Below are 15,954 nucleotides of genomic sequence, written 5' to 3' on the forward strand. Positions count from 1 at the left end.
TATAAAAACAAGTGTTTAAAGAAATTGCCAAGTGTGTGCTTAATAAAAAATTTATTAATTTATTTTTCAGCATGAGCAAGTAAGTACAAAAATCTTTAACAAGTGCATTACAATATTGTTTGTCAACAATTCTTAATAATGACTGATTTACTAATTTATTTACTTTTTAGAATGGACCACTGGTAAGTACAAATAATTATTTTTTTCAAAAGTTATTGAAAATTTTAATTAAATTCGAAAATTCTTATAGATTTTCTGTTGAAATTGCCACTTTTTCTTGAATTAATTAGTTGTTTTTTTCAGTTTAATGCTGTCAGCGTAAGTATTATTTTATTTTCCAGTTACACAGTACAATAATGATACTTTATTGCCTTTTTAATAAAAATTGATTTATTAATTTATTTATTATTTTTCAGCACGCTCCAGGGGTAAGTAGTAATAGTTGCAATAATTAAATCAATTACTTTGTTTTCATAAAATAATTCAATTACTAATTTATTTATTATTTTTCAGTACGGGATGATAGTAAGTACAAATATCCTTTAAAGTCAATTGATTTACTATTTTATTTTTTAAATTTCAGCATGAGTCGGTAAGTATAAAAAACGCATATTCAAGATTATCCGATAATCATTATTTATCCTTAATAATTGGTTTACTAATTTATTTGAATTATTTTTCAGTTTGGTGCTCCAGTAAGTACAAAAATTAATTTCTTTAAAAGTTAGCGAATTTATTTAATTAATTTAATTATATAAAATTATTAATTGATTTATTTATTGTATATTAGCTTTCTAGCGGGCCAGTTCAGGCATCACATGTAAGTTCTATTTTTCGATTTGGTTTCTATTAATCAATCTTCGAATATTTACAGAAATGTTGCCCGTGTCCTCAGGCTCAAAGCCATCAAGATTGCGGTTTAAAAGGCCGTAATTAACAATCAAAAAAGGTTGGTTTATTCATACGTATACATATGTTTGTATATTATTGTAAATTTCTATATACAGAGATCGTAAAAATCTCAACTTGATAACTTTTGAATGAAGATATCAATTCTAATAAAACGCATGTAAAATGTTCTTCTCAATCTAACTAAATTGTCCACTACCACATAGACACACAGGAAACTTAATTTTTTTAATGGAAACGTGTTACCTCAGTGTTGGATATCCTGACAAAAAATAGTTATTACAATTCAATATTCACACAACAAAAGACAGTTTTATCTCATTTACACCTGAATTTTTTGTTGAGTTATCAAAGGGGGACATTTTACGACCTCACTGCATATGACTAATTTAATTAAATTCGGCAAATTAATTATATTTTATTTGCAGAGAGGAGATTGACAAAAAGAAGAAAATAACGTTCATCGAATTACATCAGTTGTCGTAATATGGGTGGATGCAAAGTCAAGAGTCATCGGTTCATTTTAATAAATCACGTACTTATTCAAAAATTGTTTTTTAATTTCCTCGAATATACATATTTTAATTTAGACTGTGTATTTTTGTTTATTCTAATTATTTGTATTTGTATTGTGATATTTTTTCTACAATATATTTCTTTTATTTGTTTTTAAACATAATAAAACATAAGTTGATTCTTTGAAATGAATACATATGTGTTTAAGATGTCCCAAATTGGTTAAGCTGTTTCCAGAATAAATTGAGAAAAGTTTTCGGAACAGTAAAAAAAATGTCCATATGTCAATTTTTGACAAATGAATTGTAGACAGATATGTTTTTGTGTCCAACTTTATTTTAAATGGAAACCATAATATTGAACTTTTTTTCCGAAAGCTTCCCAAGAAACTTTATTATAATTTGTAATAAAATAATAAATAAAAGACATTACACTCTTTCAAAATTTGTTTTAGTCGATATATCACAATAAATGCTGAAATTGCAGCAATAAATGTTTAAAAAATGAGGTCTAGGTACTTATGTCTCTATTTGATCCCTATATACTCGTTTAAGCAGCAGCAGCAGTTTATATTGAATATGAAATTTTTTTATTGCTTTTAAAAATTAAAGAAAAATTTTGTATTATTTTTCAAAGACTCACGGTATATATTAAACTTAAAACGTTAATTAAAGTAAATAATACATACAACTAAATATTTGTTAATATATTATTTCAATTATTGTAGAGAATAGTGAGAGAAAACAGAAAAAATATAATCAATCAATATTTTACATAAAAAGTTTAGAATTAAGGTGCAAATATGTGAAGAAATGGTTACATTTTAATGAATCCCATAAATATATTTTTATTTTCTATCAATATATAGATTTTAACTGAATTTTATTTATTTTTACTTGAGGTTAAGGAATTTATGTTTATTTGTGTAGAAAATAATTAATTGTACGAAAATTAAGAACAAATAAAATAACATTCAAAGAATTACATTTGTTTTACTTGTTTATTATAATTTTATATATTCTTTAGGTTTTAATTAACTGAGTTAGTTATTTTAGTTCATAAGACCATTATTCCATTACTTACTTTTATAATTTACTTATATATTGTAATATAAATATTTATTATATTATTATTATATATAAATATAATATGAAACAGTTAAATATTTTGTGTTTTATAATATAATAAAAACAAAGACTTATTGATTTTTTCAAAACGTATTGTTAATGGCTTAACTAACAAAAAGCCATGAAAATGTTTGATAAAATTTTGGTGTGACACTGCCATTAACAAAATAAAATCATTTTACCCGGACAACCGGATTCTGAGAGATGTAACACGTAGCTAAGCAACACATTTCAGTCATACATCATTTGCAAAATTCACAGTCATCAGTTCGACCATTCTCATCTCTAAATTTCAGTGATCATTTAAAATGAACGAGTGTCCAGACGCGCCGGTAAAAAAACCTTTATTACGTAGATTATTAAGCAAATCACGCAGAAAATTTCCCGCATCGACGTGGAACTTTTCTGCGAATCAACTAGGTCCTATGCCAAGACTTTGTCACAGAAAAATGCCTCTTAATGAAAATCGAAAAACAACAAATGATTTATTTAGCTTTGTACGATTTTGTTGGGTACTTTAAAAAGAGCCGTAAGTACAAATTGAGAAACGCGAAAAACGTCACTGTCAATAAAATAAAAGGCACCAAAAACAGTACGATTTATTTGTATTTAAATAATTTGCCTTATTTTACGTGTAGTTACTTTTTTTATGGGTTAGTGAGTGAAAAAATTATTAATTACAGGTAAGTGAAATTGCACATAAATAATTGTTGTAATGAAATTTGTAACTAATGCAATTTTTTTTCATGGCAGCTGGAAACATTAAAATGTCTTCAGGTAAGTATTGCATTCTAAGCTTACGTGGCAGATTTAAAGTATCAGAACAAGATTCATTAAGAGGTATTTTTGAAAATCTTTGAATTATGCCACGAAAATATTAATTTCTAATAATCAAGTGCTAAACATTTTTGTAATTTTTAGGAAGACGCGTTAAACAGAAGGCGGGTAAGATAATGTTCTTAGAGTCCTAATAATTGTTTTAAACATTAAGGTTTTGCAGAAGAAGAGACACACCAGAATTTCTTGGCGGAACGACGTTGTTGTAAGCTACCCTTAAATAACTCTTCAAATTTGCCAATTTATTTTTTTACAGGATGATGATGATGATGATGCACAAGACACATTGTCTTGGAGTGAAGAGTATCCAGTAAGTCTTACACGTTTTTGTGCATCGATGTCTATGTTAATTATATTTATTTCAGTGTTCAACACATAATAAACCAACAATGACAGAAGATTTCCTGGTAAGATTCCAACAAAATTTTACCCTAATTTGTTTCTTAAAATGTATTTCAATTCACACAGTGAAACTTAAATTTGTTGCAGGTACCATCGTTGGGTACCATCTTTACACTGCTGTTGTTAAAACTGTTTGTTTGCCTGATTTTCTTAGCGGTTGCTGTCTATTGTTCACCAAAATCCAAATGACAACTTTAAGTAAGCAAAACTAATTGAAATACATTTTTGAGAGTTTGTTCAATTTATGATGGTTAAGTTGTTGTGTTCTTCCAGGATCCAAAGAACATAGACTATGATTATACAAAGGGATTACAACAGACCCCAAGAAGAAGGAGATTCACGTAAGATTTTTGAATTTGAAGCCAAACAGTTAACTGGACATAGGGCACCTTTTCAGTTTATACATTCCAGCCACTAGAGACGTTGCCGCACAAATTGGTGGCAGCCAAAGAATACCTGTGAGTTAAATATTACTATAATAAATTTGAGTAACTTGTTGGTGGTCATTTCAGATCGATAAAGCCAAAGTGGATCATGTATACACCAATGTAAGATAAATTACTGATTTTCTTTGAAGGATTTGTAAAACATTTGTTGTAGATTTTGTCCGGAAGAATGCGTAAAAAGAAAGTTGATAAAGAAGTGACAGGTACTCGAAAACTACCATTAAAATTGTAAAATTTTGTGAAATAAATTGTCAGATGTATGAGTTAATTCGTGACGTAAAAATATTGAAATAAATATGTAAATCTGGAAATTAACTCAAACAAGCAGTAATTTATTATTTGTATTAAATTATTTCACGTGGAAAATGTATCTTTTAAAACTGACGCTTGCAGCTCACGATAATAAGTGGAAACCACCCTGGAATCAACGTAAACGGTTCATGTAAAGCGTTGTAAGTTGTTGATTTTCGAAAAATATTAAGAGGCCTTCCGATTGTGCCCTAATTAACCATTTTTATCTTTGTTTTCTTCACAGTATCTAGCAGAGTTAGATGACCTCGATGTGAGTATTTTTACTTTTCAAAAAAATTTAATGTATTGATTATTTATTATTGTGTAACTAAAGGTTGACGAGTTAGAAAGGGCGCTCGCCGAAGTAAGTTTTATATTAATAGTGTAAATTGAATTATTTAAGTTTTTAATATTTTAGGTCAATAACGAACGATCATTTCAATCTGATGAATCGTTATCCGAATTTGTGTCGCCTGACAGGCTGGCAGAATGTGTAAGACATATTAACGATAAAAAAGTAGTATTTATCCCATAATTATGCTCCTGGTTAATAGCAACCCAACAGGCCAGTAAGTGACCAAAACAAAAAAGAATATATTGATACAATTTGCCTTTGTAATTAGCGAAGAGGACCCCCGGCGTTTTCCCCCGACTCAACGTTCGCCGGATCGGAGTACTCCCAATACTCCGGGGACGAGTCGTTCTTATCGCAGTGCCCACCGCAAGTCGTACAGCAGCGTTCCCCAAGACCGGGACCGTCGTCCGCACCGTCGGGCTCACCAAGACCGGGTCCGTCGACCGCACCGTCCCGTTCACCGAGACCGGGCACGTCGACCGCCCCGTCCGGTTCGCCGAGGCCGGGTCAGACCCCCGTACCGTACGGTCCACCGGGAGCGGATGAGTGTGCTGCGCCACCGTCGTGGCCGCCGAAGCTGAGGCCGGGCATGCCCGGTGGTCTGTCCTGGCTTCCGAAGGACGGGGGACCGCTGGAGCCGGAGGCCATTCTAAAATTGCACAAACAGTTTCCGGGCGGTTTTCCCGGACTGTCGACGGGACCGCCGATTTGGCGTACACCACCGAAAGTGGTAAGTGGTGGGTGGTGGGTCGCGTTTCGTTCGTTACCTGCATGTCTGCTGTTGCAGATCGACAAGCCCATCGAGCCCGAACTGATAACGTTGGACGATCTTTGCAAGGAATTCGGATTGACGGTGAGTGCGCCCCGATTAGTTTACTTCAAACGAAACGTATAACTTGGACCTTGCAGCCCAAAGACTTCAAGGTGCCGTCGAAGACGAGTATGAGGATAAAGAAGATGTTCAAGAGAATGACACCGACTTGTATGAAAGGGATGAAGAGCGTAAGTCTCATTCCAGTTAACATTGCAAGTGATTAATATGTTGTAAATTTGTAGCCTCCAGATACAACAGCCAGAACCAACTTAATGAATTTATTCGACGTAAGTATTAGTTTTTTTCATTAAATGATTGTTTTTTTAGCCTCATTTTAATGTTCAATATTTATTTTTTAGGAAGATTCAGATCCAACATTTTATCAGGTGAGTTTTTCTGAATAATGTACATTAATATGAATACTAATAATTTAACTGTTTTTTCAGACGGCGTACGAGGTACGTACTTTTCAATTTAATTTCAGTTCTGAGTGAATCGTCATTAATTCATCATCATTTTTCAGGGCACCTACCTCAATGTAAGTATTTTTTAATTTTTTTTTCAAAATTACTCTACAACCATTTTATTTTTCCCTTAACTACATTTAAGTATATAGTTAACAATTGGGATACAACATGTAAATATTATATATTTTTCAGACGGATGTAACACCACCTGTAAGTACAAATGTTTGATTCATAACTATTATTATGCATTGTAAAAAAATTGTTACTAATGCACTTTTTAAAATGATACCAATTTTTATTTATAATTTATTTTTTCAGTTCAATCCCAGTAGTGTAAGTATAAATTCCTGTATAATCCTTAAGCCAAAATATTTATTCAATTATTTTTTAACTGAAATCAATTAGAAATTAATTTAACAGAATGAAATAATAAAACTATGTGTTTTCAGCCCGCAAGTGTCATGGTAAGTATCGATTTTGTGATTTATTTGGACTACAATTGAGTAAACTGAAATATAACATGTAAATATATTTTTCAGAGAAGTGCACCAAATGTAAGTACAAATGTTTGATTTATAATATTACACTTTTTAAAATTAATTTATATTTATATTAATTTATTTTTATAAATTTGTGTAATTTTTAAAACAAAATAAGTAGCTTACTAATAAAATTCGTGTATTTTCAGACTGGATCCCCCATGGTAAGCAACAATGTTTTCCAGCATGTAAATTTAAAAAGTTGCTTTGTTTTATATTTCAAAAATTAAGAGTGCTCCTCTTAAAATGATGAAATTATATTTATTTTTGTTTTTATTTTTCAGGCAGATGTTTGTATTGTAAGTATAACTATATATATTATTTAAATGTGAGTTTTAACACATCAAAAGTTATGAATGTTCACTTTAAAATGACTCGAAATTGCATTTATATTAATTTATTTTTTGAGTAATTTTAAACCAAAATAAGTGTATACAATTCTTTTTATACCGAAGCATAAATCAACTAATAAAATTCGTGTATTTTCAGCCTCAGGCTCAAAATGTAAGTAATAATTTAGTGATTTATTTGGATAAGTATGGGGTTAACAATTAAAATACAACATTTTTCAGATGAATACACCAAGTGTAAGTACAAATGTTTGAGTTTTAATGTGGCATTATTTGCACAAATTTCTATTTATATTAATATATTTTTTCAGTACAATACTCCCGTCGTAAGTATAAATTTATATACTATTTGTATTTTTATTAAATTTTTAAATCAAAATAAGTATACAATGGTGGACATTACTATAGCAACTTTTAAAAATGTTTCTTTTATTTAATGTGTTAAAATAATATTAATTTACAATTGTTGTTTTATACAGTATTACAAAACTATTGTATTCTTGTTCTTATTATGTTAAAATGTTATATTTTTTTTTTTCTTAAATGTGCTGGACATAAATATAGTAACTTTAGTTTTGAAAGGGATTTTTAATGATTAAATCTGTATTATTTATTTTAACATTAACAATTTGTATAGTATCCATTTAGTCTTATAAATTTGGTTAATCTCATGGTATAAACGTCTGTCTTCTTCAAGCTTCTTAAAATAAACTTTACGTGTAATTTTGCCCCTATAAGATGTTCAACATAATCAGGAGTATGATTTTTGTAAATTAAATTGTTAATTGTAGTCCAGTGAATGTGAATGTGTGTCAAAATTGAACATTCACATTTTTAGTAGAAATCGAATTTCTTACTGGTAGGTCTTTTGTCAAACGAACCCTCATCCACTAATCATCTTCTCACAGTTCTTAAACTAAAAATAAGCCCGTTTCTCCCAAGTTGGCCTTAAATTTCAGTTGGCGATAAGATTAGATTATATTTTAACATTATTCGGTTCTTTCAGTAACTACCACTTGGCCAGTTACTATTTTTTAACAATTTGAGAAACAACGAAAACTCTTCGCCATCTCTTCTTGTTTCTCTCGGACTTGTTGATGCTGAATTATAATTTTTCTTACACTCCATGAAGTAAAAAGTTGCTATTATTTTGTCCATTGAAAAATAAAAAAGTATGCAACTTTTTAAAAAATAAAAAAAGGTTAACCAGTTACATAGTAGGCACAAAAATAACTATAAAACTAAACATTGTAGGTATTTTGTTCGAATTTAAGCACTACAGCTCATAATTTTAATTTTTAAAGTTACTATAATTATCGCCACTAATATGTAGTTCTTAAAATGATAAAACGATATTTTCTTCTTATTTTACTTTTGTGATTTTCAGGGAAATGTTTATGGTGTAAGTATAACTTAAGTGTAATATTTAAACTAGAATAGAATACAACTAATAACATTTATATTTTCAGCCTAACAGCATGGTACGTAACAAAGATTTAAAATGGATCTTTAATTTAGATTCCTATTTAAACACAATTTCTAAAACTTTTTTTAAACTTAATCAATTTAATTTCCTATTGTTACTTTCCAGATGAACACCCAATTCACCGTAAGTACTCCTCGTCAACAAAAATTGTTGTCAAAAAGACAAAGAATCTCGTACATAATTTCTAATTCATTTCTCATTAATTTAGACCAGCACTCCAGCTCCTAGAAGTTGTCCAATCCAGAGATGCTGTCCATGTCCTCAGGCTAGAAGTTATGACGGTTGCGGTTTTTAGAGGGCGGTAACAGTAATTGAAACCAATAACTTCGGTTTAGATAACTCTTTAAATTTGACTTTTGCAGGCCTCCGACACAAAAGTTTATAGGAGTAGGCGAAGAAGTAAGTTAATCAAAATCAATCGAATGTTCTTTTGGAGGCGATGCAGAAAAATTTGGAACTAACCGGTGCAAATACGGCGGCGGACACGGTTCATTTTAATAAATCATTTATTAAAAAATTGTATTTTTATTTTATACCAATATATTGATTTTAATTGAGAACGTTTGGTTTTATTTATATCCTTAATTTATATGCAAAAACGTATACTTATTTTTTTTTAATGTAAGTTTGTTACTAATTGTTGACGTTTTGTTTTGCATTAAATTGTTGTCACCATGAATTAATAAAATTTCATGATAATGTTTTATTTATGTTTATTAGTTATTATCATTTATTGTTATTTATTGTATTACATTATGGATAAATTAAGTTTTGGCATAGACCTTTGTTTTTTTATTATGTATTTAGTAATACCAATCAATTTATTTTTTAGCGAAACCGAGATAATCCTACTCAGGCATCTGTAAGTATTTTTAACAATTTTAAGCTTTAAAATTTAATAATATTTTACTATTTTAGCAAAGTAACAAATCTAAATATGAGCCAGTTACTATTGATCAATCTTTTGTAAGTATTTATTGGAAACAGTTTGCAGTGCTTATTCCAAAGAATATTAATCAATAACAAAAAGTACAGATAACTTTAACATGAGTAATTCTATATTGTAAGTCAGTAAATTGTTTAGACATTGTTTAAAGTAAATTGAAAACAATATGGTGTGGTGGCCAGAGAAAAAGCACACATTACTATCTTAATATTATTATAATTAGGAAAGGCACACCTCTAATTAAATGCAATCAAAATGCACCGTGTCGCAAAATAATGGAATTATTAACATTAATTATAATATAATATACATATTTTTTTAATTAAGTTAAGGATACAGTTTTAAGGAAAATCTATGAATAGTTATTGAAAAAGAAAAAAATACAATGTTATTAGAGAAGATTATTAGATCTTTTCCTTTAGTTGGTTTAAAATTTCTTAGTGGCTCTTATTTGTCTTCCCACATGATCCCATAGGTGTTCAATCGGATTTAAGTCCGGACTTCTAGCTGGCCAGTACATCAGCGGAATATTTACCTCGTTAAGGTAGGCTCTGACAATTCTCGCAGTGTAAGGTCGAGCAACCACTGCTATCAAAGAAAAAAAGGGCGTCCCATCTGATATTCGAAAAATTCCACTTATCATGGACTCAGGAAAAAAGGAACACTGTCCTTTGGAGTGACAAAAGTAATATACTATTTTAAATGCCAAATACACACAGTTAAATTATATTGGTGGAAGCATTATGGTTTGGGGATACTTCTCTCGATCCTAAGTTGGACTCTTGATTCAACTGGACGGTAAAACTGAGTGAAGAGAGCAGAAGAGGTGGACCAAGAGGTTCCTGACATACCATAGAGCTGTAAGATCTCTTAGATTACTGGCCCTGAGGGATAGGAACGCGAATGATTACTGATGAATTTTTTGCCATTGAAGGTAGGCCAATTGGTATTCAATGTGTTCACCTCCGTATAAGATTTTTTTGGCATACGGATTTATCGCCCTTTTTTGGACTGACTTCTATCAGCAAACTATAGGCGCCAACGTAGTGACTGGGGTATGGGAGGTCAACAGTGGGATGAGGAATGGAATCACATTGTATTGAGTGATGACTGACGCTTTTGCTTGGTCATGTATGTTAGTCAAGTATTAGCTTTGCTATGAAGTCATATTCATAACATTATTAGTTAATATTATTAGTTATGGTATGGAGTGCTATTGCTTATGACAGCAAGTCACCTGCAGTTTACATTAGTGGAATTAAGAAGTTCCAGCGACATGTGGATGACGTTTTAGAGCCTTATTTTCATCCTTACATAAGAAAAGATTTCCTACTAATTTTTTAGCAAGATAATACTCGTCCACATATTGCCAGGAATACATTAAACTTCCTAGAAGTCTGTCAATTTAATGCCTTGGCCACCCGGATCTTCAGACCATTCCTCAATCGAACATGAGTGGGACATGATGGGACAAAGCTCAAAGAATTTATAACGTCTTCCACGGTCTAAGACGTCAGATTCAATTCGTGTGGAATGAGAAACCACAAGCTTCTAACAATTTATATTTTAATTTTTTAATCAATTGTTGTTCTATAATAGATTTCTAAAAAAAAAATTTATCTTTTCTATATATTTTTCCAAATTGGTTTTATATTAAAAAAAAAATTTAAAACCTGTGAATATAATGTTTATTGTAATTAATGAACTAAACAGTAAATTAAATTTGTTCAGATTTGCAACAGGTTAGGAAAAACATTTAAATTTTCAATATTTTATTTCCATCACTGTATGCGTTTAAAGTAATATCTGCGACATTTACAAAATGAGTAACAGAAAAAGCAAAAAAGGTACAGAATATTGAATTAAATCATTTTACGAAATGTTTAGTTTTAAATTGGCCTTTTTTTCTGGCCACCACTGTATATTCACATTGTGCTTCTCTGACCAACTTGAAACAATACTAATTTAAATATAAATCCTATTAAAATAACATTTATTTTTTCTAGCTGGACCCCCTATCCGAGAACTTTGTAAGTGAAAACACCACCAACACCCATAAAAAATACTAAAACCCTTAATTTTCCAGACCAAGCCACAACGTTGTAAAGTCGTAAGTATCAAGACCTACCGCAAAAGCCGAATGACATTAACTCAATTTAAATTTTCAGGCTCCCCTTCCGGTAAGTGCAACTAATTAATCCAATTCACGAATGCAACGCAACAACAGTAATCAAGGTTGATATTATCAATCGACGACCGTCAATACAATCGAATCACACGCACACTTTCACCACTCGATTTATCACCGACAATCAAAACAATCGACTCACCTGCCGGTCGCGGGTGCATCTCACACCATTTAAAAAAAAATAAACAAACAAACTGAAACACAACCACCACGATTGAACGCGCCGCGAATATTTTCCTCGCGCTCTTGAACTTGCCCAACAAGCAACAGCGAAATCGATGCGAAGTGAGTGTCTACGTGCGGATCCGCACACACCATTCCCGTATATATTTAGTTCCTAGTGTTCGGAGGTGAGAGATTGTGCGCCTGCACTTTTTTTTCGTCTTGTTTAAACAAATAGGCTATTAATGCGATAGCGCACTTCGATAACGTACCAGTTTTCTAGTGTGTCAGTACTTTATTGTAATGAGCATGACTAAATTGATATTTTCAATGTCAAGATTTCAAATTTGTTACTCACTGGAAGTTTTGTTTGTAATTAATTATGTTTCGTCTTTGAAGCAAGTGGAAATTTGTATTGCTAATTAGGATTGTTGATAAGGTTTTGATTAATTGTGTGTTTTGATTAGTCACAAGTTTATATTTCATAAGTTGACACAACACGATTCGTAATGCAGCTTTTTGGTTGGAAGTTGTTTTGTATCAACAGTTACAGAAAAATTCACCACAACTTTTCATTATAAATGTAACATAATTTCCGCCTCTTATCACACTGTTTATAAAGTGATTTTTATCTATTTATTTTTATGACTCACGATTGTATTTATAACTTTCTAGACAAGCTTTTATATCAAGTTTCTTGAAGAAGTTGTTTGTACCAACAATTTAAAATGAACCCAATTCATCAAAATTTTAATTTCAGACTAAAACAACAGAATTACTCTCTTGTATCTACTATTTACAAAATGAACTTTAAAACAACTTTATGACATGTTGAACGTACTAACAATTCAAAATGAACTTATCTTACTAAAACTTTTAAATATAAGGCATATCTACTATTTACAAATTGATTTTTATGTAAACGTTTTTGCTTTCTTCCAAAATTATATTTGTAACTTTAACTTTTTAATTAAAAAATTCTTCTAACAACAATTTAAAATAAACCCAATTTACAAAACTTTTAATTCAAACCTGGGAGGCAATTACACCCTTATCCTATTATCTATAAAGTGATTTTTATTTAAATATTTTTGTTTTCACACTAGTTCATATTTATAACTTTAACACAAATTTTAATACCACTTTATTGCATTTACCAATAATTTAAAATGAACTCAATTCACCAAAACTTTAATTTCAGTCTAAAACAACATAATTATACTCTTTTATCTACTATTTACGAAATGATTTTTATCTAAACACTTTTAAATTTACATAAGTTTATGTTTATAACTTTAAAACAACTTTATGAAAAGTTGAACATACTAACAATTCAAAATGAATTTATTTTACTAAAACTTTTAAGTGTAAGGCATATCTACTATTTACAAATTGATTTTTATTTATTTATTTTTATTTTTTTTTCTCCCAAAATCATATTTGTTACTTTAACTTATTAATTAAAAAAAATCTTCTAACAACAATTTAAAATAAATCCAAGTTACTAAAACTTTGAATTCAAACCTGAGACAACGCAATTACACCCTTTATAAGTTTATATTTAAAACTTTGACACAATTTTTTATACAACTTTATTGCAAGAAGTTCTTTGAATCAACAATTCAAAATAAACTTAATTACTCCTTTTTATTTACTATTTACCAAGAGATCTTTGTGTAAACCTTTTTGCTTTCTCACAAGATTATATTTGTAATTGTAACATATTTTTTTAACACAACTTTTTAAAAAAAGTTGTTGGTACAGCAATTTAAGATGAACTCATTTTACAAAAACTGTTAATTTAAATCTAAGATAACGCAATTACACCATTCTCCTACTATCTGCAAAATGATTTTTAAATAAATCTTTTTGTTTGCACATAAGTTTATATTTAAAACTTTGACACAAGTTCTTAATGCAACTTTATTGCAATATTTGTAATATTAACATAATTTATTAATACAACTTTTTTAAAAAAGTTGTTGGTACAGCAATTTAAAATGGACTCAATTTACTAAAACTTTTAATTTAAATCTAAGACAACGCAATTACACCCTTCTCATATTATCAGCAAAATGATTCATATATAAATATTTTTGCTTGTACCCAAGTTTATATTTAAAACTTTGTCACAAGTTTTTAATACAACTTTATTGCAAGAAGTTGTTTGAATCAAAAATTCAAAATGAACTTAATTACTCTCTTTTATCTACTATTTACCATGAGATTTTTATGTAAACTTGTTTGCTTTCTCACAAGATTATATTTGTAATATTAACATAATTTATTAATACAACTTTCTTAAAAAAGTTGTTGATACAGCAATTTAAAACGGACTTAATTTACTAAAACTTTTAATTTAAATTTAAGACAACGCAATTACACCCTTCTCATATTATCGGCAAAATGATTCATATATAAATATTTTTGCTTGTACACAAGTTTATAATTAAAACTTTGACACAAGTTTTTAATACAACTTTATTGTAAGAAGTTGTTTGAATCAAAAATTCAAAATGAACTTTTTATGTAAACCTTTTTGCTTTCTCACAAGATTATATTTGAAATTTAAACATAATTTTTTAATACATTTACTTTATTGCAAGAAGTTATTCTAATAAGACCTACGCCATCTACAAAGTAATTAAATTATTAAATCTTAGCCGGAAAAACCTATTGATTCAAGATGTGGAACCTGCCCAAGATCAGAAGACCAGATAATCAAGGATATTTACAAAAAATGTATCATGGTAATATGTTGTCCAAAGCGACCAAAATCAAAATGTTCACAACGTCCGATTTTTTTAGAAACTATGCCCGGACGACATAATGAGACTTGTCGAAAAAGAGAACCAAGACATCGAAACATTTGCCAGAGTTACCAATGTTTACGTTCCGATGAACCCGAGCAACTTTTCTCCTAAACAGAAACTCCAACGATTAAGATTGAATTCTGAAGCTATTGCACTGCTATACAAGGTATGTATGTTATGTTGGATATAAAAACAACTAGAGTGTCATTTACTTGTGATTTTCACAGATGGTAACGAGTCCGAACGCTTCAGCAGACGATCCGGTGATCGAAGCACCGCCTGAAACCATGATTTACCTCATGAACGCCATGGAAAGGAAGATCGAACCCACCGTCGATCCAACTGTTCAATTTAACTCGCTCTTCACCGTCAACAATCTGGGCGAACTCATCAATATGAGGTTCGATTTTTATTTGTGCCATTTGTGATAATTTACATGTTGTGATTTTAGTCCGATGGCCCCCGGTTACTTTCAAGACTTGGTGGTGCCGCTGAACGAGCCGAAACAGCTTCAGCACGAGCTGATCACCGAGGAGATTAGGATAGTGACTGGTAAACTGGCCAAATCTAACAGACTCTTTCCGGAAGAGGCTCCGAAAGATTCTCTTTTCAAAGAGGTTCAACCGAACATCGAACCCAACTACGGTTCGTATTTTCCTAAAGTGTGTATCATAGAGCACTCATATGATATTCTGCAATTTCAGAGAAAATCAAATCCGAACCAGGCCTGGCTGAGGGCAGTGAGTTGCCGTGGGGCGAAGAAGATTTGGCTCTTGTGGCTAATATTGTTGGAGGAGTTCCAGCACAATTAATTGAACCGCTAAACGTAAAAGATCTGGAAGCGGACGAAGATAAAATAAATGAAATGCAAAAAGGAATAGATTATTACCTTGAAATGGAGACCCCGGTTTACAGTTCCAAAGTTCAGATGAGGGGTACCAACCCTCCTTCTTGGTTTCCAGGTTAATGAGATTTTCTGTAGTTTTATTATTAGTAATGGTTTTTCTTTTTGATTGTAGGGTATATTTATGCGTCGGATGTCGACGAAAACCCAGTTCAAATCGCACGAAGTCCAAGTGAGGTCTTCATCAGAGGTTGGAAGGCGACTCATCCGCAGTTTTTCCCTCCCAAATCTATTTATTTGTAAAAACATTTATTTAAATTTTGAACTCCATGTATATTATGTAAAAATAAATTTTTGATAAATTGATGTATTGATTTTCCTCCCAAAGACTAAACTAAAACTAAAGACTTTGTAACTACTTCTTCCATTGTTAGATTTTGAGGAATTAAAATTGATCCATTT

At 30.4% G+C, this 15,954-nt stretch overlaps 1 protein-coding gene and 2 long non-coding RNA genes across 6 annotated transcripts; all 3 read left to right on the forward strand.

Moving 5' to 3' along the window:
* Nucleotides 1-681: 681 nt before the first annotated feature.
* Nucleotides 682-1,500, forward strand: LOC109600087 (uncharacterized). Its single transcript, XR_002191595.2, has 4 exons — nucleotides 682-695; nucleotides 791-820; nucleotides 875-949; nucleotides 1,338-1,500. It is a non-coding gene; the product is annotated as an uncharacterized LOC109600087 (long non-coding RNA).
* Nucleotides 1,501-2,746: 1,246 nt separating this feature from the next.
* On the forward strand, nucleotides 2,747-15,858 carry LOC109600066 (nascent polypeptide-associated complex subunit alpha, muscle-specific form-like). 4 transcript variants are annotated; one of them, XM_049967254.1, is made up of 26 exons: nucleotides 2,747-2,884; nucleotides 4,773-4,799; nucleotides 4,863-4,892; nucleotides 4,947-5,021; nucleotides 5,083-5,097; nucleotides 5,152-5,613; nucleotides 5,671-5,736; nucleotides 5,793-5,885; nucleotides 5,940-5,984; nucleotides 6,057-6,083; nucleotides 6,144-6,155; nucleotides 6,221-6,235; nucleotides 6,357-6,374; nucleotides 6,483-6,497; nucleotides 6,614-6,628; nucleotides 6,704-6,718; nucleotides 6,853-6,867; nucleotides 6,988-7,002; nucleotides 7,193-7,207; nucleotides 7,276-7,290; nucleotides 7,365-7,379; nucleotides 8,441-8,455; nucleotides 8,523-8,534; nucleotides 8,645-8,662; nucleotides 8,748-8,840; nucleotides 8,902-9,058. In XM_049967254.1, exons 1-25 carry the CDS (start codon nucleotides 2,861-2,863, stop codon nucleotides 8,832-8,834), a joined length of 1,161 nt encoding a protein of 386 aa, XP_049823211.1. In that variant the 5' UTR covers nucleotides 2,747-2,860; the 3' UTR covers nucleotides 8,835-8,840; nucleotides 8,902-9,058. The 4 variants fall into 4 exon arrangements, with proteins under 4 accessions (XP_049823211.1, XP_049823210.1, XP_019871702.2 ...); XM_049967253.1 differs by having other exon boundaries at nucleotides 2,756-2,884; nucleotides 8,748-8,846; XM_020016143.2 differs by lacking the exon at nucleotides 8,523-8,534 and having other exon boundaries at nucleotides 2,756-2,884; nucleotides 8,748-8,846.
* Nucleotides 2,897-3,488, forward strand: LOC126265503 (uncharacterized). The gene is made up of 3 exons (XR_007547990.1): nucleotides 2,897-3,081; nucleotides 3,306-3,329; nucleotides 3,474-3,488. It is a non-coding gene; the product is annotated as an uncharacterized LOC126265503 (long non-coding RNA).
* Nucleotides 15,859-15,954: the final 96 nt, after the last annotated feature.

This window comes from Aethina tumida, chromosome 5 (genome assembly GCF_024364675.1).
Source record: "Aethina tumida isolate Nest 87 chromosome 5, icAetTumi1.1, whole genome shotgun sequence".
Lineage (NCBI taxonomy): Eukaryota > Metazoa > Arthropoda > Insecta > Coleoptera > Nitidulidae > Aethina > Aethina tumida.

Coding starts and splice junctions, on each gene's coding strand:
- LOC109600066 (XM_049967252.1), top strand. CDS start 2,861: ATGAACGAGTGTCCAGACGCGCCG. Junction 9,506..11,491: donor TTACTATTGATCAATCTTTT/GTAAGTATTTAT, acceptor TATTTTTTCTAG/CTGGACCCCCTATCCGAGAA. Junction 14,586..14,643: donor TTTACAAAAAATGTATCATG/GTAATATGTTGT, acceptor CGATTTTTTTAG/AAACTATGCCCGGACGACAT.